Below are 26,011 nucleotides of genomic sequence, written 5' to 3' on the forward strand. Positions count from 1 at the left end.
ACTTTTTTGAGGTAACTCTAGATAGCTGAATGCAGACCAGGAATTAAACTACATTAAAGATCATTGTTGGGGCGGCCAGATGGCTCAGTTGATTAGAGCGCGCGAGCTTTGAACAGGGTTGCCGATTTGATTCCCACATGGGCCAGTGAGCTGCAGCCTCCACAACTAGATTGAAGACAACGAGCTGCTGCTGAGCTTCTGGAGGGGTGGCCAGATGGCTCAGTTTGTTACAGCACAAGCTTTCAACAGCAAGGTTGCTGGTTCAATTCCCACATGGGATAGTGGGCTGCGCCCCCTATCACTAAAGGTTGAAAACGGCAACTGAACTTGGAGCTGAGCTGCGCCCTCCACAACTAGACTGAAGGACAACGACTTGGAGCTGATGGGCCCTGGAGAAACACACTGTTCCCCAATATTCCCCAATAAAAATTTTAAAAAAGAAAATATTGTTACTATTACTAGGTGAAACAAAAGAATCGTCATTATGTTAAAGAAGTTCCCATTAGAGATACAAGTAAAATGGTATGCTTAGTATTTGCTTTAAAACACTCCTGCATAAAAACATAAGCAGGGGTAGAGTAAATGCAATAAAAACGGCAAAATGTGATGTTCAAGCTGGCATATGGTACAAGGAGGGTCATTATATGTTTTCACCACTTTCGTGAATGTTTGAAAACTTCCATAATGAAAGGTTGAAATAAAAGAGTTGCTGTTCTTTTAACTTCCACTAGACTTGTAAGCTTTCTGAAGGCAGAGATTATGACTGGTTCACCACTGTATGCCCAGGGCCTAGCGCAGGTGTTCTGTAAACAACTGATCCATGAATGAGGAGTTCATACTAAAGTGGGATTACTTGTCAATCCAGTGGCTCAGGATACTCTCTACTCTGCTCAGAAAAGGAACCTTGAAGGAAGTAAAGGCAAACCAGAGCCAGAGAGGATCACAGGGCAACACTGAGCCAAAACGGGCTCAGGAGTTACCAGCCACTAAAATACATTCCTTCTCTGAAGGATTCTACTTCTCTGACCTGTCAACCCAGGTACGGCCACGTGACTTGCTTTAAGCAATGAAATGAGAAAGATAAAAAGAAGTGCCATACATCTCTTCTGAACAGAAGTTTTAAGAGCCATGCTTTCATTTGCCCACTGCACAAGCTCCAGACAGAGACTATTCCATCAGGCTCAATCCCAGACTGAAGAAACATGAACAAAGCCCCAGCTGACCCATGATGGCCACACAGTATGAGCAGAAAATAAACTTCTGTCATAAGCCCCTGAGATTTGGGGTCGTTACTATGTCAATACAAGAAGGGGAAGGCAGAATTCTAAAAATGCCCTCTTTAGATTTCCTTCCACTGATTATTCATTTAAACTCCAATCTAGGAACTACTATGAAGGGATTCTGCAGATGTAATTAAAGCCCCAAGTCAGCTAACCTTAAATTTCAGAGATTATCCTGGCAGTCCTGACCTAACCAGGTAAGTAATCCAATAGCTGGTTGGAAACAATCCAAAATGTTTCTACAGCTGGTAGCAGAAGAGTTTGAGAAATGTGAAGAGTAAGAAGGACTCAACATACCATTACTGATTTAAATGGGGAGGAGGTCACATAAGAAGAAATATGGGTGGCACTGAGAAATAGGGAGCAGCCCTTAGCTGAGAGCCAGCAAGAAAAGAGGGACCTCAGACCTACAACCATAATACAGTGGATTCTGCCAATAACCTAAAGGAACTTGACGCAGATTCTTCCCCAAACCCCTGGCATGGGCCTCAACATACATTAGGCTACAGATAGAAGCCCAGCCTGTCCAACACCTTCAATTTGACTTTGAGACACTAACCAGACAGGCCAGCCAAGCATGCATGGACTTCTGACCTACAGAACTATCAGTTAATGAGGATTGTTTTAAATTGTTAAGTGTATGGTAATTTGTTGGGCAGCCATAGAAAATTAACACACAAGGCTTATATATGAGAAACCTGGCCCTAATTTCTTACCCTTGCTATCCATGCTACTGTAATGAATAAAATGTAAATTTACTTAAGACGGTTCCTAAATCAGGAAAGCTCTTCATCATGATGCATTTTCTTCATCAAAGGTCCAAGAAGCATATAAAAACTGCCTGATACAGGGATAGTGACTGTTTAATAAATCTGAATGCGCCCCCATCTTGAATCCCTTTATTATTTCCTAGCCATACACACTCGGCACTTAACAAGTACGTGTGGTATTGTACAGTCTCACTCAGAGCTGCAGTACACGTTTCTGGAGGATCTATGACTTGCTCTTCTTTATAGTCTGCTAAAACCCCTGGCATGGGCCTCAACATACATTAGGCATTAAATAAATAAAAATTGTCAGATTGATAGAAGTATTTATTATATCGTATTAACCTTGGTTATCCTCAAATGAGCAAGAGCTAGTTATGACGTACACAAAAGGAACACAGTGAAGGGAGGAAACCAGCTAGACAAAAGCGGCCTTACCTTTACATCTGACACCTGGGCACCAAGGCTGCTGAGTCCCACGATGGAGTAGAAAGCAGATTCCAAACTGGTGAAAGGGCGGTCCAGTGAGGCTTTCAGTCTCTCCACGTCATGCTTGGTGAGGTAGTGAGTGGGCGTCAGAGCCTGGGCGCTGGCTATGATTGTCAGGGCCAACAGGAAGACAGTGCTTGAACCTTGGGGGGAAATGACTATTAAACACACGCCACACTGTTCCCGAGGTCTATATACATAGTTGCAATGGTGACACAAACCACGGTCTCAGAACTAGGTCTCAGAACTAAATCACGTAAGGCAGGGGAGGGAACCAGAAAGGCTCACCTAGAGAAGGCTTAGGGATGTGGTGGGAGCTGCCTTCTCCTACCTGAAGGGTCGTCCTCCCAGCAGCCGCTGCGTCTAAAGCACAGGACTCGTCACACCATTCCCGTTCCGAGCACATTACTAACTCCTGTGCCTCTCAGGGCAGGTTCAAGCCAGAATCTTCATCATGACCTTGCCCAACTCTGAACCAGATCTCTTCTGTTACTCTTCCCTCATCGGCGGCTCTCTGGCCCCCCATCTATTGCTCTAAGGAGCCATGTCCTTTCTACCCAGCACTTTCATGCTTCCCCCTACTTAAACTTTGCTTAATTTTTATTTTCAGATTCCAGTTCAAGTATCTCTTCCTTAAGAAGCCCCCAACAGCCCTCCCTTAGGTGAGGTCCTCAGTACCATAAAGCAGTGAAGAACGTGGCCTCTGGGGCCAAGTTAAAATCCTAGCTCTGCCATTTATTAGCAATGTGATTGTGGCAGTTACAATGTTGCCAGCCTGTGCCTCAGTTTCCTCAAGTGTAAAATAGGATAATACTACCTACCTCAGGGTTATTAAGAACATTATACGAGTTAATATACAAAGATCTTAAAATATGACTGGCATTCAACAAGGGCTATCTAATCTTACCTGCTACTTCTATTACCATTGTTATTTTTGTTGTTGCTATGTCCATTCATAGCAAATACTATACTTCTAGACAGTATTTTTCACAACTGTAATAGTGGAATGTCTGATGCCTCTGCTAAACAACAAGCTCCATGAGGATAGAGACTGTTTCTCTGGTTCATCCTAGTATTTCCATGTTTTGCACACTGCCTGGCACGAAGTAGTACTAAATTATAAATTAGTATTTGCTGAATAAATGGAAGTAAAATTAATCCTCATCTATTATGCTCAGGGGACATAAAGAAGTTATAGGAGTGGTAGGTTCCACTTCTCATTAAACACACACACACACACACACACACACACACACACACACACTTTAGAATGGGTTGTGTGATGAACTGTCTGCTATTTAACAGTAATCACCGGGCTAACGTTAATGGTCCTAAATCCTATGCGTATAGTGTAAAACTTAGTTTGAACTACAACACTTTGAAGAAAGGCATTATTATATCCATTTTACAAATAAAACTGAGAACCAGAGTAGTTCGCTCATAGCCAGTCTTGGACTCAAACCAGATCTAACAATAGTGTTCAGATTCCACTATTTTTCAGAGAATGTTGTAGAAGGGATGCTTACCTTGGGGCATGAACATTAGTTGTATTTAAGTCCTTGTGTGTGTTAAATAATCTAAAAAATGTGAAAGCTCTTGTAAAAAAAAAAAGACTAGAAAGAAACCTATAATATGGAGCATTTCATTCATCAAATATTTATTGAATGTCTACTATGCATCAAACATTGAGTGTTAAAGATACAGCAGGAAACAGAACAAACAAAACCCCCCAACCCCATGGAGCTTACCTTCTAGTGGGAAAAGAAAAATATCACACAAAATAATGAAGAAGCATTATTTATCATGTTAGAAGGTGAAACGTGCTAGAGAGAAAAATAAAATATAGAAGGGATATCTGAGAGGAGCTGCAATTTTAAATACAGTAAGCCTAACTAAGAAATAAAGATACTGTGGTAGCCCTGAAGGAAAAGGAGCAAATCATGAAGCTATTTGGAGGGAAACAAACCCAAGAAGAAAAGCCAATGCCAAAACCCTGAATCAGGAGTGTTTTTTTTCCATTAGCAAGGAGAACAATATGGTTAGAGAGGAGTAAGCAAAAGGTGAGATGCAGGAACAAGGTGACAGAGGTAGCAGAGGCCAAATGCAAGGACCTTGTAAGACATTGTAGGAATTTTGGCTTTTACTGAGCAAGATGGGCGCCACTAGAAAGTTTTGAGCAGATGAGTGATTTGATTTACATTTTAACGGGATCACTGTGTTGGCTACACAGGAGCAAGGACCGAAAGAGGGACACCAGTTAGGAGACTATTGCCATAATCCAAGTAAAAAGATGATGGTCCGAGCCAGGTGGCAGCAGTAAAGGTGGTCAGAATCTAACTAGAATTCATAGTTAAGAGCCAGAATTCCTAATGGATAGAAAGATTTGAGAATGAGAAGTCAAGATACTAATGCTGCATCCCCAGTGCCTTGGTACAGGCAAGTAACTCAATATATTAAGATCTCGTGAATGACTGTAACTGGCATTTTCCCAGCTAGACTGCAAATTTCCCTAACACAGCATCTAATCTTCCCACCTCACATTAATAATAACTTTTTTGGCGAAAATTTGCACACTTCACATGTGTCAGGTATGCCCATACCATGCTAAGTATTTTGCATGCATGAGTCATGAAATCCTCAACATCCAAGCGCGTGCGGTTCATAGACCAAGAAATTGAGACTCAGTAGTAGTTACCTGTCCTAAAAGACACATAACTGGCCGAGAATCAAACTACAGGCAGTTTGAATCCAAAGTTTGTTTTCAACAACTCTTATTACCCTCCATTTCTTAACTAATGGAGCAGTGAGCCACTAACTGATTGTTACCGTGGGCAACTTACTTCCTTTCTTGGGATTCCTTCTGCCCTCCAGTCTGTCAAGTAGAAATAACAATAGTACACGTTTTCCAACTGCATCGCGCACAGCGTCGACACGTTAACTAGCAATGCAGTTAACTTTCTGAGGGCTTACTTAGTGTCAGGCACTGTTCTAAGTTATGCACGGAGATTATTTCATTTACTACTCACAGCAATTTACGAGGCAGACAATGTGACTAACCCCTTTTATAGGAGAGAAATTGAGGTGCAGGGTGGTTAAGTAACTTGCGCTGGGGTCACATAACGGATACGTGGCAGACTGCAAATTTGCACCCACTGAATGTAACTTCAGAACTGATGCTCTAAGCTCCCAGAGAGGTGATTTTTTTTGCCCGTTCACTAAAAAGAAAACTATGGTCCAAAGAAGAACGACTTGGACAAAAGCTCACTCTTAGCCCGCCTGGTCCGGGAGCCCGCGAGAATCAAATGAATGAGTGAAGCCAGATCTTGGGTTAACCGCAGCCGCCGGACCCCGGCTGGGCCTCTGGGGGACCCGTAGTTCGGCGCCGCACCCACCCCACCCCCACCCTTCCCCCAGACCCCGACAGTCCCATCCCGATCGCCCGCCCTCCTTCAGACCCTCGACCCCAGGAAAGCCCGACCCCAGGAAATGCCCCTGCCCTACAGGGGACGGGGATCCCGCCCGGCCGGCTCCCGAGTGGCGAGCACTAGTTTCTCGCGAGCGACGGCCGACTTGCCGAGGCGTGCCGGCCGCGGGGCCCCTTGGTCGAGCCATGCGCAACGCCTCACCCGGCAGCGCCATTCCTCCGAGCAGGTCCTACCAGGGCCCGAGTCGCAGGCTGACTTCCGCTCGGGAAACTGGCTCCAGGAGCACGCTGGTGGGGACGCCGGAGACTCGCGGCTGACTCCACGTGCTGAAATGGGCTCTAAGCACAGGTTAGTCTGCGCCGTCCCGTTGGGCCCGGCCGCTCCCAGTAGCCGCGACCGGAATTCCAGTGCTTGCACCCAAAGGGCCCCCCAGGCCTCGCGTGCAGGCCCGCTTCCCCCCGGCGCTCAGGCCGAGTTGGAACCGACCGCCTCGCAACGGTCCTATTCCGGGCGCCACCGCTACGCGATTGGGTGAGGCTTCGTCGGTGGCCTGAGACGAGGCTGCCTCTGATTGGCCGGTTGCGTTGATTGGCCGATCGCACTGTCGCTCAGTCGTCTCTCTGTGGCCCGGTCAATTTTAAAGCCAAGGGAAGGGTCCCGTGGGGAGAGGCGAGCAGTATTCCAGGGCGATTTTGTTGTGTTGTGTAGAATATTATGTCAGTTTCCTCCAGAGATTGTTTCGGTTGTTAATAACTAACCTATGAGTGATGTTTTATTTGATTTGCAAAGCGTTTGTCTGGACTCAGTGACTTCTCACAGTAACTCTTTGAGGAGCGTATTAGCCAAAGTTTATAGGATTACCAAGTAACAGGCTCAAAAGTGAAAAGTGACTCATTAAGAACTAAATAATAACTAACTACACTTATTGAGTGACAGGATACCCCTATAGTGTACTAAGCGTTCTAGGTACAATACACTATTTAATTTACTCCTTAATCACCATTCTGTGAGGTATGTGCTGTGATTCCCATTTTATTGAGAAGGAAATGAAAAGATTCAAACACAGGCAGTTTGACTCCATAATCTGTGCTTTTACGTAAGTGTTATGAACATATGAAGTATGCAAATTATGGTAACTCTTATTACCATATATTATTATCCCAGATATAGAGAGTCAGTTCTTGCTCTGTCTGGTGCTGTGCTGTTCAGTATGGTAGATACTAACTGTGGGTGGAATTAATTTAATTTCAATTTAAATTAACCAAAAATAAAAATTCAGTTCCTCAGTTGTACTAGCCATATTTTAAGTGCTCAATAGCCATGTGTGGCTAGTGGATATCGTATCAGACAGTGCAGAATTATAGAACATTTCCACTGTCACAGAAACTGCTATTGCACAGTGCTGATCTAGAGTGTATAAAGAAGTCTTGCAACTCAATAAAACAACCAATAGTATGCTAGAGCCGTCTCATACTGGTTTGCAAGAGTCAGTTCTTGAATTTATCAGGAATTTTGCAAATTGGTTGTTAAATGCAGCTATTTAGAAAAATTAAATCATACAAACTTACAATACAGTCTATTGAAAACAAAACTCAGCATTTCCTAATATTTTACTGCATTTTACCATTGTCTCTGTTTCTGTGGTTGCTTATCTCTATTGTATCTGTATAGTGGAAATATTATTATATGATGGTGTAGTACTACACATTTCCTCCCAAAGTGACATTGAAAGCTTGATTTTGGCCACAATGGGAATATTTACATCATAGAATTGGCAAATGCTAAAATCAGGGCTTGATTTTGTAAACAATATAAGCAGAGCCACTTTAAAAATGGACCTGGAGCTACCATGCCTGAGGAAATGCCTTGAATGTCTTATGTCACAAACCTTTGGAAGGTTAAACAGGGCAAAATAACCTTTGGACTGGGCCTAGGGCAACACTGTGCCCCAAAGAGCTATTTGCAAAGATAACAAGATAGCAGATATTATGACTACTGGATTGATGACTACCGACTAAAAATTAAAAGTATTGTTTAGAATTAATGTCGCTATATTTTTTCTTCACCAATAGAAATGCCTTCCTTCTTTTGGAGTAGTTGTTCCGCTTCCCTTTGCCATACTCATTGCCTTTGTCTCCTACCGTGTTTCCCCGAAAATAAGACCTAGCCAGGCCATCAGCTCTAATGCATCTTTTGGAGCAAAAATTAATAGAAGACCCAGTCTTATTTTAATATAATATAAGACAGGGTCTAATATAATGTAGTGTAATATAATATAATACCAGGTCTTATTAATTTTTGCTCCAAAAGACGCATTAGAGCTGATGGTCCATCCGGCTAGGTCTTATTTTCGGGGAACACGGTAATCGGTATATTATTTGGGCTTCTGTCTGAATTAATGATTCCCAAACAGCTATTCTTATTGATCTCAAATAAATGCTTGGTTGCCTTTCACTTTGAAAAATGCTTTTTATTTTTAGGTTAACAGTTTATTTCTTGGTTATTGTCTAAACCTAATGGTGGATAAAATGTTAATAAAGGTTAAACTTTAAAATGTGTCATGTCTGTAGCCTTTATATTGTGAATAGCACAAAAACTTGAGGAAGTATTTTTCTACTATTTGAAAACTATTTTCCAATAAACAATGTTATAAATAAGGGAATGATATATTAGGAAGTGCTGTGTGCTATAGGGAATAAAAAGGGTAAGGAGAGGGTGAGGGAGGTGGAGTGGGGTGTTCTACCTCAGTCTCTTTTTAACAGTGGCATTTCTTACCTATCCATTCACTCACTCCCCATGAGGCTGACAATATGCTAAATGCTGGGGATACAACTACGACTGTGTAGACAAGATTTCTCCCCTCATGGAGCTTAGAGTCTAATGGGAGACAGTCAATTAACAAACACAAATGAACTTGATAATTATAGGTAATGATTAAATACGAGGTCTGACAATTAAGTTCGAGAACTTGTTGCACCGATGTTGCTAAACTCTTTTGGTATCAGAGGGATTATTCATTATGAATTTGTACCAACTGGAGAAACAGTTAACCAAGTTTGCTATTTGGAAGTGCTGAAAAGGCTGCATGAAAAAGTTAGACAAAAACAACCTGAATTTTTCGCCAACAATTCGTGGCTCTTACATCACGACAAGGCACCAGCTCACAGGGCACTGTCTGTGAGGGAGTTTTGAGCCAGTAAACAAATAACTGTATTGGAACCCCCTCCCTACTCACCTGACTTGGCCCCCAATGACTTCTTTCTTTACCCGAAGATAAAGGAAATCTTGAAGACATTTTGATGACATTCAGGACATCAAGGATAATACGATAGCAGCTCTGATGGCCATTCCAGAAAAAGAGTTCCAAAATTGCTTTGAGGGATGGACTAGGCACTGGTGTCGGTGCATAGCTTCCCAAGGGGAGTACTTCAAAGGTGACCATAGTGATATTCAGCAATGAGGTATTGTAGCCCTTTTTCTAGGATGAGTTCGTGAACTTAATTTTCTGACCTTGTTTTATGAAAAGGATAAGAAAATAACTACACGTATGAGACTGGGGTGGAGAGAGGCTACTTAACCTAGATTGGCGATCAATAAATGCCTCTGAGAAGGTGACATTTAAGCTTCTACTTGAGTGATGAACCAGAAGCAGTCCTGAAAAACTAATTCTTCTAATCCCCTCTTTATTCCTAGGATCTGTAATCGGGTAGAAGTAGTGATCCCGTGTGCTTCTGGCAGTGATTCAGGAAGTGTGGATTTGCAGCTGAGCAACTTAGAGGATACTGAAAAATGCCCAAGTTGCCTTGAACTTACAGGTGAAAAGAGGAAAGGATAAAGAAAAGGGGGAGGAATCTCTTTTCAAGTCATGTGGCTGGGAGACCAGCCTTTGGGTGATACACCTTGACTAGACTTTGACAATGAATTTGGTCTCTGACTTTAAGACCTTGGAATACGGTTGGCAAAATGAGATAAGACACATTATTCTAGACGTACAGGAAAGTAAACTTGATCCTGAGACAAATAATCCTGCTGACTTGCACAGAGTCGTAAGTGCTAGAAGGATTCTGAGAAGGGAAAGGTAGGGGTGGGTGGAACCTGGATGGGGCTACAGAATAACCCTTTGATTTATCCTACAAACATATTATTAATTATCACTTGCTGGGCATACAGAAATGAACAAGACCAACATGGTCCCTGCCCTCCCAGATATTACGTTATAGTTCTGAAAAGGACCAAAAGAAGTTAACAGACAGTAAATAAAGTAATTACAAGTATAAATTGTAGTAAACACCATGAAAGAATTAAGCAAGGATCCAAGACTAAAAATAAGGGCATGGGAACCTACTTTAAACCATGTTTGTCAGAGAACAGCTGTCTGAGACAGTGCTGTTGAAAGCTAAAGGAGGCATCAAGGACATGAAAGAGCAACCTATGTGAGAAGCAGAAGCATTCCAGGTAGGTGGAATAGCATGTGCATAAGACAGGAAACACCATGCTGTGTTTGAGGAACTACATCCATTCATTTGTATATTCATTCAGCAAATATTTATTGAAGCCCCACTGTGCTCTAAACACTGATCTGGCTACTGCATATATAGCAGTGAGCAGAACAGACACAATGCACTCATAAATAAACAAGTGATTATACAGTATAATATGTGTAACTGGGCGTGGGATGGGGGTAAGGAGCAAATACGAGTATAGAGAGGTTTGTTAGCAGTGAGGAGGATACTTCACCAAAATGGGCAAAGAGGGGACTTAGGAAAGGCATCCTAGAGCTGAGCCCTGAAGGATGAGTAGGAGTTAGATCAGCAACAAGAGGTAAGGGAAGGTGGGGGAGAGGAAGGAGAAACATGCAAACAGAATGACAGCCTGTGCAGACAACCGGTGAATGAGAACAGGGCTTCTAGTGGATGACAAGAAGGCGACAGGGAGTGGGAGGAATTTGCAGACGAGGCTGTAATTCAGGAGAACAAAAAGAGTACAAAAGTGGAGTGGCAGAAACCTTCAGATGGTGTGTTACTGGGAGAGTAATAAGACTATTGGCCTGATCGGAATAGAGGTTTGGTATTGGAAAATAGAGGTAAGGATGTGAAGCTACAGGAAGAGGAAAATAATGCCACCCGAATCATTGTCAGTGAGCAAAAGGAATAATATTTGCCAACACTTCTTTGCTGCTAGCTCTGTATCAGCCAAATGAGATAGGTTCTATTGTCACCCCATTTTGGAAATGGAGAAATAGGCTCAGAGAAAGTAAGATTGCCTAAGGTCAGAGTGCTAGAAAAAGGCAGAGCTCGGATCCGAGCTTAGGCAGCCCGACTCGAGCCTGTGCTCTTAGAGTAAACCCCACGTTGGGAAGGAGATCCTCAGGTACTTACTGCAGCCTGGTCCAATGGGAAGAGATCCACGAGGGGCTGCTAACATAAGCTTGTCACCAGACTCTTGTCACCAGAGTCATGGACTTGAATTCGAATAATGCCTACCATCGAAGTGCTTACTATGGGCCACATGCTGGGGGAAGTCACTTGTATGTATTTCCTCACTGAATCCTCACAATAACCCTGTTTTACAGGTGAGGGAACTAAGGTTCCAAGACGCAAACTAACTTGATAACCGTCATACAACTAAGTGGGAGAGCCAGGATTCCAGCTCCTCTGAAACTGAGATGTAAAATCCATGCTCTTCACCACTCTACGAGAGCTCAGTCTTAATGGTTTTGTAGCTTACAAGGCTCTTAGAGGACACTGAATTTGTGATTGAGAAAACAGACTCAGAGAGGAGAAGGGACTTGATCAAGGTGGCAGAGTGAACAGTGAATGTGAGAACAGGCCCTTTTTTCCCTGATATCCAGCGGTCCTCCCCATTAAACCCTATAACTTTACATAGTACAGAGGCATTGTTTTTCTTTCAGTATTAGACTCAGACATCTCTGATATCTTTGGACTCCCTCGGGAATCCCGCACAGATAGCTTCAGACACCTGACCCACCAGGGCCCCCTCGGCCAAACCACTGTTGAGAAGCTGATTGAATTTATCCAGGAGTTTTTTAATGGTGAGCTAAAGGTATGCAGTTATAAAGACAAGCAGTCTATTTAACGGTGAGCTAAAGGTATGCAGTCGTAAAGACAAGCAGTCTTTACGAGTCGTCCAATTTATTCTTCCATTTTAACACATATTTTAAACATTTGTTCTTTCTTTATTATACAAATAATTTATAAGCTATAAAACTTATTTGTATTTATACTTTTATATTTATAATATGTGTCTATGTACATTGATAAATTGTATTTATATTTATAAAAATTATAAAATTCCTATAAAAACAAAGAAAACCATAATAAAAATTAAAAGTTAATCTTCTCTAATCTCACTTTCCTAAAATGACTACTGTTGTATACATACGTATATATATTTTCAGACGTTTTTTCTGTTCACACAAATGTGTGTATAGAAAAATAAACATCAGAGATGGTGGGAGAAAAAATTTTCTAGGTCAATAACTATAAATCTATATTATCCTACTTCATACAATATTCCATTGCTTAGGTGAAACGTTCATTCATTCAGTTATTCATTCTAGGAGTGTACATAACAGAAGAATTGATCTGGGGGTGAAGAAAGGCATTTCTGAGGAAGTAACTCTTGAGCTCAGATGTAAGGAATGAACAGATGTAAGGAATGAAACTAGGAAAAGTTAGAATTGGAGGGAATATTCCAGAAATAGGAAATGGTGTGTTTGCAACCTTGTGGCACAAAAGAACAGAGCATGTCTGATGAACTCAAAGAAACCTGGTGTATTTAAATTATAGTGTCAAAGTTATCTGTCATTTGTCAACAGACACTTAGGTTGTTTTCATAATTTGGCTATTACGAATGATGGTGCAATGAACATGGGAATGCAGGTATATCTTTGAGATCCGAATTTTATTTCCTTTGGATATACACAGATATTTTTGGTTTGTGATCGCCAAACTTTACATTTTCTCTATGAATAATGCCAATAAATTTTTTAAAAATCCTTAAAGCCAGAATGTTGGTCTTCACTTTTGACTCACACTATGCTTTATGCTTCCTGTCATAAAGGCTTTCTTTGCAATTAATAAAGGCCTTGGGTTGCTACAGTGAATTGGAGTGGGGGACATCCATTCCCTGCATTGGCCTGGATCCACAGCCAGTCAGGGAAATAGATGCATGAGGAGTTAGTTTTGTCAGAGTATTACAAATGCCATGGCAGCAATATACACATGTACTTTATGGATACCCTTAGGAAGAGCACCTGACCCTTCAGGAGAAAAGAAATACATGATCCAGGTCTTAAAGTAAAGGATATATAGATTAGTCAACAAAAGAAACGTAAACAAAAAGAATTCAGAAGGTACAAAGGCGCAGAAGTAAGAAAGGGCAGCATAAAGTTAATTTGGCTAAAGCTCAGAATGCTGTCAGGTACGGCCAGAGAGAAATTTGAAGAGATTAGCTGGGGTCATGTTGGGATGGGCCTTGACCTCCAGGGGTGCTAGTGAAAGTTTTTTGATAGGGAGTTACCGAATCAAATTTGGACTTTTTAAACGAGGAATCTGGTGAGAGCTGGAGGAATAGATTGGGGAGGGGCAGAAAAACCCAGTGTTGGATTCTTATACTAATCCAGGTGAGAGAGAATTGGGCAGGCCATGAAGTCAGCTTCTTGCTATGTGTTGCTATTTGCTCTCCAGAGAGCGTATACCAGTTTACACCATCTATATGCAGGTGGGGACAGACAGACTGGAAGAAATTTTCTCAAGATTGTGGAATTATTGGTGTCTTTTATTTTCTTCTTATACTTTATCTTTTCCAAGTTTCTATGATAAATAGATAGTGCTTTTATATTTAGAAAAAGGGAATAATACAAAAGAGATTTTATTCTTCAAATCAAAACTTGCATTTTAATAGGAAACCTTAAAGACTCAAAATAATCAATCTTTAATGACATCAAGAAAGGCAGAAGTAACAGCATTAGAGGTTACCTTTAAGAAGCTTAGACAGTAGTCTACAGGGTGGGTAGGTGGGGAAGCAAAGACTAAAGGTGGAAAGAGCCATCATGGAGCATTCGGTAATCTCACTGAGAGAGAAAACGGGGTCCCACACCCAGGCAGGGCCAGTGGAGAAGGAATTTCATTCCTCTGTAATTTATTCATTCCTTAAATAAAAGACTGCTACTGGATTAAAACATTCCAAGAAACTTTTCAAAAACCATCTACAATTATCAAATGAGATTATAATGTATAACTGTGTTTTTATAATTTTTCCACAAATTCAGAGTGAACTTGAGAAGCTGACATTCCTGAGATCTTTGTCTTCTCTCAGCCGAACTTTACCTTATGATGAAACCACAGAATCATTCATTCACAGCCACACAGCAGACATTGTGCATACCCTAAATGTAAGTATTGTGACCTTATCACATATTATTCAGACCATGCAAATTCAATGACCTGGCTAACAAGTTTTTTAGTGGCTTCACCTATATTAGCGCTTCCCTTATCTTCACATATCAGCATCTTTGCGTGGAGGAGAAATACTCAGGGCTACTCCACGCAGTGATCACCCTAGAAAACTATTTGAAAGAGGAGTAGAAAGGAGAACAGCATTTAAATTTCTCAGTAAAAACAATGCTGCATTCTCATTCATGAAGGAGGAGGTTTGAGGTAGACTTTACAATCAAATGCCTCGGTTCGAGTACATGCTCTGCTTCTTTCTAGTTATGTGACTTTGGGAAACTACTGACTTCTCGGTGCCTCAGTTTCCTCATCCATAAAATAAGAATAACTGTATATACTTCACAGAGCTATTGAGAGTATTAAATAAGAAATAAATGTAAGCCAGGTAGCATGGTACCTATCACATATTTTGCAATAATACAATTGTATTATTTTTATTGTTTTTTTGTCCTATTTGTAACCAACTCCAGCCACATTCTGCCACTAACTCATTCATTCATTACCTTAAGTGCCTAACAGTTCCAGGCAGTGTCCTGGGAATTGGGGCTACAAAGACAAAGAAAACATAAGGCCTAGTCCTGCAGCCACGACAAATGTAATCAACTATCACAGGGACTGTGGCAAAGGTTTAAATAGGAATAGTGAGGGCACAGAGGAGTGAGTGAGTGGTCAGTTCCACATCAGGTGATCCAGAGTGCTTTTCAGAGGAGCTGACACACTTAAGCATGTAACTGTTTGATGCTTTAGTTTGCTCATCTGTGAAATGTCCCCTTCAGTTTCTCTAAAGCTCTAAAATTCTGAATCTGACATCTCTTATACACTCCAGGAAAATGAGCTTTTCAACTCACAGATCTATAAGGCTGATTAGATTGATTGGTTTTCAGAATTGAAGGCTAGCCAGTTAACAGGTTTGTTCAGTAGTAGACAGTTACAAAGGATCTTGTGTATCTAGAACACTCTGGTGCTTTGCTGAAGGATACACATTTCCTGGAAGTGTTAATCCTTGCCTCCCAAGAGTTTACAATCCTCATGGAAATGACCACACCTCATAAATAGGTTGAAAACTCTGCCAAATAATACATCAAAAAGAACAGAATGATATAATGCAGATTTAAGAATGCATATAGCTTTCTACTTGGCTATATATACTCCATGGAAAGAGGCTTAGGCTTATAGGCAGCCATAGGGCCCAGCCAAAATGGCATGATTCCAAAGTCCCACTTCACAAGCATTGGCAGCGGTGGGTTGCCACATGGTTTAACCATCAGCTCAGAAGATCTACGAATGCAAGTCTCACTGGTGCACAGCAGAAGCACACTGAATTTCCCTATACTCTCTACCTGAATCTGTCCAACCAGTAGTAAAATATACACTAGCTGGCAAGGGGGGGTTCAGTCTAGAATTAAGGGTAGCTGGTATTGATGAGAGAGTGGCAGGGATCACTGTATCATTGCACAAGTCTGCAAAATCTATGTGGTGGCTAGTTAGCTCAGTTGCTTAGAATGTGGTGCTGATAGCACCAAGGTTGCCGGTTCAATCCCCCAGGGGCCACTGTGAGCTGCGCCCTCCATAAAAAGAAAGTCTGCAAAGTCTCTATAAGCCCACATGCAGGTGCTAAAAGAGTGCAGCTTTCAATAACCAAGAGGAGAGGCAGTTCTGCTGAAGAAACCACAGGAAGACAAAGCCAGGGTCACTATAAAGAAAGAAAAATTTTAAGGCATTGCCAGTCTTCTCATGACCCATGCCAACGCGTGTCTCTTCAGTGTCCAAATAAAAAGAGCCCAGGAGGCTAAGAACAGAAAATGGAAAGGAAGGGAGAAAAATCTATTATAAAACTTTACCAAAGGGGCCGGCCGGACAGCTCAGTTGCTTAGAGCATGAGCTCTCAACAACAAACTTGCTGATTCAATTCTCGGATGGGATGGTGAGCTGCACCCCCTGCAACTAAAGATTGAAAACGGCGACTGGACTTGGAGCTGAACTGCGCCCTCCACAACTAGATTGATAGACAACGACTTGTAGCTGATGGGCCCTGGAGAAACACACTGTTCCCCAATATTCCCCAATAAAAAATGAAACAAAAGACTATCAAAGAAGATGTATAAATAAGCACATGAAAAGGTATTCCCTCATTGTGATAAGGGAAATGCAAATTAAAACCACAGTGAGATTCAACTCTATACCCATTAGAATGGCTAAAATGAAGAAAGGTAATGCCAAATGTTGGTGAGATATGTTACAACTGGAACTCTTATGTACTCCTGGTGGGAATGTAAAATGGCACAACCAATTTGGAAAACAGTTTGACAGTTCCTTAAAAATTAAATATACACTTACCATATGACCCAGCAATTCCACTCCTGGGTAACGTGAAGTGCATGTCCACACAAAGACATGTACACAAATGTTCATAGCAGCTCTATTTGTAATAGCTAAATACTGGAAACAGCCCAAATGTCCATCAGCAGATGAATGGATAAACAAATTTGGTATATCCATACAATGGAATACTACTCAGCAATGAAAAGGAATGAACTATTGATACTCACTACAATTTTAATGACTCTCAAAATAATTATGCTGAGAGAAAGAAGCCAGCCAGACCAAAAAAAAAAAAAAAGATATACTGTGTGATTCTATTTATATAAAATTCTAGAAAGTGCAAACTTACCTATAGTGACATTACATCAATGGTTTCCTGGATATAGAAGAGAGTAGGGAGAGGCAGGAGGGAGAAATTACAAAGTAGCATGGGAAAAATTGGGAGTAATTTGTTTGTTCATTATCTTCATTGTGGCGATGGTCTCATAGATGTATACATATGTCAAAAATAAACCTATACACTTTACATATGTACAGTTTATTGTGCGTCTGTTACCTCAGAAATCAAAAAAGCTACCAAAAGAGTGGCCAGATGGCTCAGTTGGTTAGAGCGCAAGCTCTGAATGACATGGTTGCCAGTTCGATTCCCACATGGGCCAGTGAGCTGCGCCCTCCACAACTAGATTGAAGGATAACGACTTGACTTGGAGCTGATGGGCCCTGGAAAAACACACTGTTACCCAAAACTCCCCATTTAAAAAAGTTTAAAAATTAAAACAAAAGAGCTACCAAAGTCTGTTGAGAACTTGAAAAAAAAATGCAGTGACAACTGGGATTGGTAATGATAAGATTGGGGTGAAATTAACTCAGATAGATCTCCCTAAGCCTCAAAGAATGTGATGGATAGTATTGAGAGAAGGGACCAGTGAGTAGGGGCTCTGAGTATGCCAGGCTATGCCAGGAACAGGGTTCTGCATCTGGCAATATGGTAGAAGGGCCAGTGGGATGGTTTTTAGATACCCAACAGCAGACACAGGCACCAAGACCTACTGGAATAGAATTTTAATGTAGCCAGACTTGTCCTTAGTGCCTCAGTTCTCCTCTGCTAGCCTGGAACTCCACCCTAATTCTGCCTCTGTGGTCCTCCACAAAACCCTGCTACTGTGTCATTTGGTAAATAGTTGGAGTGCACTCAGCATTGAGGACGCATTGTGAGGATATACAACTTGAGCACCGAGGCAGGAAGCAGATAAAACTGATGTTTCAGGAAGACCTCAGTGGTGTGGATAATATTAATAAATGTGGAAGGAGTGCCAAGGACGTTTCACAGTGGACTGAACTAATATAGAAAAGACTGTCCCGTTGTCCTAGTGAGAGTTTGAGCTCCCTGAAGCAGAAGGGTGAAGAGGAAAGGGAGCTATTTTAGGAATCGGAAGACACAATTTCTAGTTCCAGTTCTGTCCAGCATGACCTGTGTGGTCTTAGCCAAATCACTTAGCTTTGGTAAACCTCTAGCTCCGTCCGGAAAATGGAGGTACTACTATCGTTCTGGTTTTCATTAAGAACTTTGAGACAGAATGTCTCGTTTTGTTGACTGGCTAAGATTCTTCTTGGGGCAAGCAACAGAAATCAACTGTGGCTCACTTAAGTTAAAAACAAAAAGGATGCTGGAATAGCTCTCTTAGAATATAAGGAAGAGGTTTAACAGTGAAGCCTACATAAGAGCAAGTTCCAGGACAGCTCCGGGGGGTCCCAAAGGCAAGAGCAAACCTCTAGCAGCTCCCAGTCTGTGTCCGTCACTAAAATTCCAGATTCTGGGAGAGAGAATCTGATTGGCCCAGAGGGGTCTGTTCTCCATTCCTGCATTAATCAGGTGTGTCTTGGAGCAGCATCATATGGTAATAACAGGACTTCTGGACATCCCTCTCTGTGTATTGGAGGCAGTACCCAGAGAAGGGGTGATTGCTGTGATCTGTGGAGGTACCCCACATGGTTCCTGCTACACAAATACTTTGCAAACAAAAAATACCCTCTCGGGCTGGCCTGGTGGCTCAGGCGGTTGGAGCTCCGTGCTCCTAATGCCGAAGGCTGCTGGTTCGATTTCCACATGGGCCAGTGGGCTCTCAACCACAAGGTTGCCGGTTTGATTCCCTCAAGGGATGGTGGGCTGCGCCCCCTGCAACTAGCAACAGCAACTGTACCTGGAGCTGAGCTGCGCCCTCCACAACCAAGATTGAAAAGACAACAACTTGACAACAACTTAACTTGGAAAAAGTCCTGGAAGTACATACTGTTCCCCAATAAAGTCCTGTAAAAAAATAATTAAAATTAAAAAATAAATAGCCTCTCACTTCTGAATTCCCCGTGGTGGTTAGCATAATTGTAAACAAATAATAAGCCTTTCAGACCTGGTTTTTTTAAAAAGAAGAAAAGAAGGTTATTCTGGCAGAAGCGGTCAAGTAGATTGAAGTCAGCAGGGAGTGCAGGCCTGGTGGTTTAGCCTTCATGCACCTGTAGGGTGTATGGCTGCAGGGATGGAGAGTCAGAAACTGTAGAGCAGGGAGTGGCTATTGCTGTGATTGATTGGATGTGGGAAGTAAATAAAGGAGAAAAAAGTCATAAATAATCTTTTTTGTGAGCCCGGGGAAAAGGAACCATTGACAACAATTGAAGACTGAGAAGGGAGGTAAATAATGAACTCACTTTTTAACACCAAATTGCCAGGTTATCGCTGTGATCTTAGTGGTGATGCTCAGCAGAAAACTAGATTTGGGTGAGTAGCGCCCTGGGAGGCGGAAGGCAGAGCCTTATGCTTTGTCCCTTCCAGATTATAAAGCCATAAAAATAACTAAGTTCCTTAAGGGAATAAAGAAGAAGAGCAGCAGGCCACCAGCAAGATCTGACCAGATAAAGAAGGGAGGTTCTAGATGAGGGTTAAGTGGGGTCAAATACATAATGATGGAAGGAGAACTGACTCTGGGTGGTGAATACACAATGTGAGATATAGATGATGTATTACAGAATTGTACGTCTGAAATATATGTAACTTGACTAACAATTGTCACCCCAATAAATTTTAATTAAAAAAAAAAATGATCAGACCAGAGTTGGAAAGTATGAAAACTCAGAAAGGGGCAACAGTGTGAACTCAGTAGTATTTACTGCCTCCTGGGCACTGCCTAAGTTCCTAGTGAGGTATTTTGATGGCAAGTAAGAGAACTCCACTACGAGTAGCTGAAACACAAAAGGGGAGATTTGTTCTTAGGATAACTGAATGTTCCCAGAGTCCTGTGACAGGAAGAGAAGGCAGCCTGCTCCAGGAAGGGAATGAAACCAGGAAACAACAACAGCAGCAACAAAACAAAACAAAACAAACACCTTTCACATACTCAGAGAGAACTTTCCATCTTTTATCTTTGCTCCTTTGTGTGCATTTCCATTTTTCTCTCTCTTTTCTCCCTCCTTCCTTTCTCCCCTTCTCTTCCCAAAATTGGCTTTCTGTTACTTTGTCCATAGGGCCCAGTGCTCCCACACTACTTGAAATTTTCTCCTTTTGGTAGATCAGCCAGACAGATTAAAGCTCTTTTCCAGAGAAACAGAATCTAATTGACCTTGGTGTCTACTCCTAGACAGATGAGTTGTGGTTAGTGAGACATTCTAGAATGACTTAGCAGAAACATGACTGCAAGGTACTCTTTCCTATAGGCCTGAAGCAGTTTCCAGAAAGGCTGGGTAGTCAGTCCAATACACTACAACCATTTTAACATTGATTGCTCTTTACATCAACTCCCGAGATATATTCTCATCTCCACACAGACAAGGAAACTCAAGCGTAGGGGAGGTAATGCATTCAGTGTGACACAGTGAGTGGCAGAGCCACTTCTCACTCTCAGGTGCTATCCAGCTCCAAAGCCCCTGTTTTTTTGTCTCTTATCACTCTGCAGATTTTTCCAGCAGAACAAGGCAGCTTTTTCCTCTGCCAATCAGGAATTTGGAAAGTTATTCCTTTTCTAGGACGAGAACTTAGAATAATGTAGAAACAGGAGTTCAGACGCCTAAACTGGAAATAATCACTAATAATAAAAATAATGAGTAACAGACGATACCTAAGTTATTGAGGGCTGCTTGGTATTAAGAATTAGCTCATTTACGCCAGCTCTGAGCAACAGGGTTGCCGGTTCAATTCCCACATGGCCCAGTAAGCTGCGGCCTCCACAACTAGATTGAAGACAAGGAGCTGCCACTGAGCTTCTGGAGGGGCGGCCAGATGGCTCAGTTGGTTAGAGCGCGAGTTCTTAACAAGGTTGCCTTTCAATTCCCACATGGGATAGTGGGCTGCGCCCCCTGCAACTAAAGATTGAAAACGGCAACTGGAGTTGGAGCTGAGCTGTGCCCTCCACAACTAGATTAAAGGACAACGACTTGGAGCTGATGAGCCCTGGAGAAACACACTGTTCCCCAATAAAATTTATTTAAAAAAAAAAAAGAATTAGCTCATTTAGTACTCACAACCACCCCATGAAGGTGAGTGGCACTGTTACCTCATTTTACATATGAGGAAACTGAGGTACAGGGAGGTTAACTAACTTGCATCAGCTCAAACAGCTAGTAAGAGGCAGAGTCAGGCCTCAGGGTCTGGCCCCAGCGAAGAAACTCCTAGCCTGGCTCCCGTCCTGCTGCCAGTCCTGTGGAACCAAGGAGCAGAGCCCACTAAAGGACCTGCCAGTGTTCTTCCTGATTGTTTGGCCTAATGACTTGGCATATTCGCGACTCTCCAGAGTTCTTTCTCATTGCAGATGCTGGTCCAAGAGGAGCCCCAGCGTTTTCTCTTCAGCCCTGTGCTCCAGGAGGTCTTTGTCACCATCGCTGACCTCAGGTGACACCCACATGCCCCTTACACACACACCCTGGTTCCTCATTCAGGGCCAATACCAGAGCCAACTGACATGTTCCATGATTTTGACTTCTCAAAACTATTTAGAGAAGGGGAAGCCAAGTCCATGTTTTTGTGTAAGAACTTTGATTTCATGTATGCTACCATCCGTATCTGAAAGACCTATTGGAACCTCTTGGGAGTTCAGTTTTGTTGAGTATTCAGTGGGAAGTTACTCCCATATATGCTTCGTAACGGTAGAATTCCACAGTCCGAGAAACTTGGAAGGGCTGCCTGCTGGTTAACCTTTCTTGGAGATTTATACCACACATTAACTGTTTAAAAGTCCCAAGGAGTCCTATAGTTAAAAAGTTCTTTAACTTGGTTTAACCCACACTAACAAAAGTTCACCAGAACACACTTTGGAATATCGTGGTTTACTATATTAGACTGTAGCAGGCTTCTCTCCATGGTTGAACTAGAAGAAAGCCTGAAAAGATGTCACTCCAGTGATCTTGGGACGTGGGGAGGGAAAGGGGAGAAGAATGGAGGCTGAAACTCTTCCTCTAACCTTTTGTGAGGTGTATCTAAACAGATTGGCTTTCATCAGAATGATACACCCAAGAGTCTACCCTTTCCCTTTGGGTTACTCTGATCCCTGCTTGTCAATGTCAAATCAAACTCCTCCCAGCTTACTATTCCCAAACTGTCTTTTCTTAGTTACCAAGATGTCCATTTGCTGTTTGGCTCTGAAGATCGAGTTGACTTGTTCAGTCTCATCACCAAAAGTATAATCACTCTGCCCTCGGTAAAGACTCTGACCCATCTGCAGGAAATCATGCCCAGTGGGTCCTACAATTCAGAGGTAACTCACACTTTGCTTTAATAACTTGCCATCCCAAGATCAGAGTTAGTTGATCTTGGCCTTTTGAGAGTGCATTTGATTTTTTGGAAGTAGCCAAAAACTATTTAAACCAAGTCTGGTGAATAAAATGGGTGGTTAAATTAAATAGCTTTTTTTACCCCTCTTTATTTTGTTTTCTTTTTTCCCCTTCATGCCTTCTTTCCTTGCTTTTGGCTTTAAAATAAGGTGGAGTGTTCATATATTTAGCAGATATTTAGGGTTACCATGTGCTAAGCATCATGATAGGCAACAGAAATACAGCGGGGAGCTCACAGGTAGTGCAGAGATACAAACCGCTGGTAAATAGAATACCAGGTGATAGTAAGTGCTGTGAAAAAAACAACAGGGAAAGAAGAGGATAAAGAGTACTGTGGTTGGGAGGCACGAGGGCTTTTTTACATACGGTGGGCAGGGAAAGCTCTTCTGGTGAAGTGACAGTTGAAGAGTGAGAGTGTGGATGTCTCTGGAGAAGAAACTTTCAAGCAGAGAGAAAAGGAAGTGCGAAGGCCTTGATTTCTTTCTGCCCCTAGTAAACTGGTTGGTAAAGCAGTTGCCAAAGGAGACTTTGTTCCCCTTTGTTTCAAGATGTCAGAGTCACAAGTCAAACTTTAAAAGTGCCTCGGTGGCCCTAACTAATTCCCCAAACTAGTTAGAATCAGTTAACTGTGTTCCCAGTAATGTCGAGATGTCCATGTAATATGAATATAAATTGTTTCACCTTAGGTCACAAACTGCCTACCAGTTCTTTACACTGGTTCTGCACCTCTGAGCAAAGTCTAAGATAATGAGGAGAACCTTAGCAGTGGACAGCATTGGGGAACTTCGTACAGGTCGCATCACTGACCCTGTGCCTTTTCAGTGTCTCTACAGGCAGACGTTTCAGGCGTTCTCAGAGATGCTCCAGAGTTTGGTGGTAAAAGACCCACATTTGGAAAATCTTGACAACATTTTTACGGTAAACAGGATTATCAGGAGAGAATGGGAAACTTCCTATTGACTGGTGAAAGTGGAAGAAGAAAACGTGGCAGGATTAAGTTTTAAGAGATAGCATAATAGTTAAGAGTATCAGCTATCCGTTTTGAGTCAGACTTGGGTTCAAATTCTGACTGCCATTCATTCATTGGTTATAAATTCAGCAAGAAATGTGATATCTCAGAGTCTCATTTCTTCACTTTAAATTGAGATAATAATTACTGTATTGCATAGGTGGCATTCGATAAATGGTTTAAATAGTTCCTGTAATTAATTCCTTAAATTATTGCTTACTACCATACAAGGGTTTCAATCAGTGACCAGAGAGCAGAGTCAGCCTCAAGAATGAGTAAAATAGGCAATTGCCTGCCAGGTGAGATTTAACAATTATTTTTTTATTTTTTTTATTGGGGAATATTGGGGAACAGTGTGTTTCTCCAGGGAGCAGCTCAGCTCCAAGTCCAGTCACCGTTTTCGATCTTTAATTGCAGGGGGTGCAGCCCACCATCCCATGCAGGAGTTGAACCGGCAACCTTATTAACAGCTTGCGCTCTAACCAACTGAGCCATCCAGCTGCCCCTTAATGATTGTTAATACCTGCCTGCCCCCACCTGTACGGGTTCTAGCATATGCCATTCCATCATTAGGGATTTATTCATTGGACTGCATTCACTGTGGTTCAAGCATCTCGCTCTCCTGCCCCTTTTTAAGATGCAGATATCCCAGAAAGGGGTAACCCTTTACACTGTTATTAATCATTTGTGCCTGAGTACAAATGGACACCACAACTGACCTTAACATTATGTCTCCTTTCTCTTCTATGTGTATCTCAACACTCCAGCCAGATTGGGTTTCTCCCCTTTATCCAGTTGTGCCTTGTACTTTCCTGCCTTGGCCGCTTCATTCAAGCCGTTTCTTTTACCTGAAATGTCACCTTCTTTGTGAAACTCCTACTCATGTATTTTATCTTCTCCATGAATCCTTGTATGACTGTTGCAGGCAGATGCAATTTCCCCATCTTCGGCATTCTTTAATAGCACGTCATTAATTTTTTTTCTTTCCAAAGCAGGTTTCAGGAAGTTAAAAACATGCAGAAAAACAGAATAAATAATTGAAGAAAGTGGGAGGAAGGGAAACTAAGTCTCAAAAATGAGCCCTTGTGGAATGTGGACCATCTGATCCCCTGGGTCTTTGTGCCTTGTCATTCCACCACTTTCATTTCCAGCCAAAACTGGTTTATCGCTTAGGAAAATACTGTCAGACGTAGTGGTAACAGGTGGAACTTGTCTCTCCACATTTTCTTCCACACAGAATAAGGGTGTTATCCCCGCTCTTCCTGATAAACCATTTAGACCAGGAGTGTCCAAACTGCGGCCCGCGGGCCAACTGCGGCCTGCGATCCATTGTTAATAGGCCCGCAGCAAATTCCAAAAATATATTTAGCTCACTTAAATAAACCAGGTGAGGCAATACGTACTTCACCTCGAGTGAGTGGCCCGGCTGTTTGTGTATTTTACCGCATATGGCCCTTGGTGAAAACCGTTGAAAAAAGTTTGGACACCCCTGATTTAGACTCTCTTCATTTTCCGTAGCACATGGACCCGTGGTTACAGTCGATCAAAGACCATGAGCGGGAGCGGGCTGTAGCCAGCATGACTCAAGTTCTAAAGTGCTTATCCAGACATCTCGACTTGAAGGTAAGCAGCCCTTCGGTTGCAGAGGAAGAAGGATCCAAAGCCATCCTATTACTGCCGTTTCCCCTCCTAGTTATGACTCCCAGATTGGTGACTCCTTGGTGCTGTGTCATACATGGCACTTGGCATTATTCACATATGAACCCCTCCCCTCAGATTCGAGCAGCTTGAGGCCCAGTACTGCTTATTAATCTTGCATCCCAATTGCTTAGCACAAGAGCTGGGATGTAGAAATATACTACATTTTTTTGAATGAATGACTAAGTAAATGTAACCTAAAAATATCTGTGGGCCTACAGTGGCCTAGTCTCTGCACAGTGTTGTATTTAAAGTAATAAAGTCCAGCAGGCAAGTATGTCAATCAATTTACATATCTCTCAGCATCTCAGAGAGAATGGTTCTATGGTACCGCTTTTTAAATCCTCTCATTTCTATCTTTTACTCTCACTTCTCAGTTCTGAATCCTCTCCCATAACTCCTATAAAACAATTCCCCAAAAAGATCCTTCTTTCTAGATCTATTTCTTTTTCATCTGTGAATCTGTCCTCTTTCCCAGGTAAATCTAGGCACTGGAACTTCTCCTGTTCTCCATCTGTCATTTCTCTAATCTGCATAATAAGGCCCCAGAATTGGAAGAGAAAATGGGGGGAGGGGGTGTAGGAATGTGAAGTCTATATGCCAGAATTTTCCTTAGAGAATTTGTCCTCAATGCAAATATTCTAACAGTTATGCTTAAAAGGACAGTATCCACGTTCTTATTCCTCACATTAAAAATATATCCAAACTTTCCACCTCCTAATTCAAATAAATT

The 26,011-nt window shown here is 42.1% G+C and overlaps 2 protein-coding genes across 3 annotated transcripts in view; one reads left to right on the forward strand and one right to left on the reverse strand.

Moving 5' to 3' along the window:
• RPN2 (ribophorin II) overlaps positions 1–6,486 on the reverse strand; it is a 55,536-nt gene extending 49,050 nt beyond the window's left edge. Inside the window, exons 1-2 of one of the 2 annotated variants that reach the window (XM_033094922.1) lie at positions 6,163–6,486; positions 2,486–2,679 (exon numbers count right to left, since the gene is read on the reverse strand). In XM_033094922.1, coding sequence (XP_032950813.1) covers positions 2,486–2,679; positions 6,163–6,175 — 207 coding nt within the window. In that variant the 5' untranslated portion in view covers positions 6,176–6,486. The remainder of the gene's footprint in view (positions 1–2,485; positions 2,680–6,162) is intronic. The other variant, XM_033094923.1, reaches the window with a different exon arrangement.
• Positions 5,954–26,011, forward strand: part of MROH8 (maestro heat like repeat family member 8) — a 48,918-nt gene continuing 28,860 nt past the window's right edge. The window contains exons 1-8 of the mRNA XM_033094924.1: positions 5,954–6,309; positions 9,655–9,776; positions 11,873–12,024; positions 14,255–14,377; positions 21,554–21,633; positions 22,351–22,495; positions 23,394–23,489; positions 25,099–25,203. Coding sequence (XP_032950815.1) covers positions 6,023–6,309; positions 9,655–9,776; positions 11,873–12,024; positions 14,255–14,377; positions 21,554–21,633; positions 22,351–22,495; positions 23,394–23,489; positions 25,099–25,203 — 1,110 coding nt within the window. The 5' untranslated portion in view covers positions 5,954–6,022. The remainder of the gene's footprint in view (positions 6,310–9,654; positions 9,777–11,872; positions 12,025–14,254; positions 14,378–21,553; positions 21,634–22,350; positions 22,496–23,393; positions 23,490–25,098; positions 25,204–26,011) is intronic.

Source organism: Rhinolophus ferrumequinum, chromosome 23 (genome assembly GCF_004115265.2).
Source record: "Rhinolophus ferrumequinum isolate MPI-CBG mRhiFer1 chromosome 23, mRhiFer1_v1.p, whole genome shotgun sequence".
Lineage (NCBI taxonomy): Eukaryota > Metazoa > Chordata > Mammalia > Chiroptera > Rhinolophidae > Rhinolophus > Rhinolophus ferrumequinum.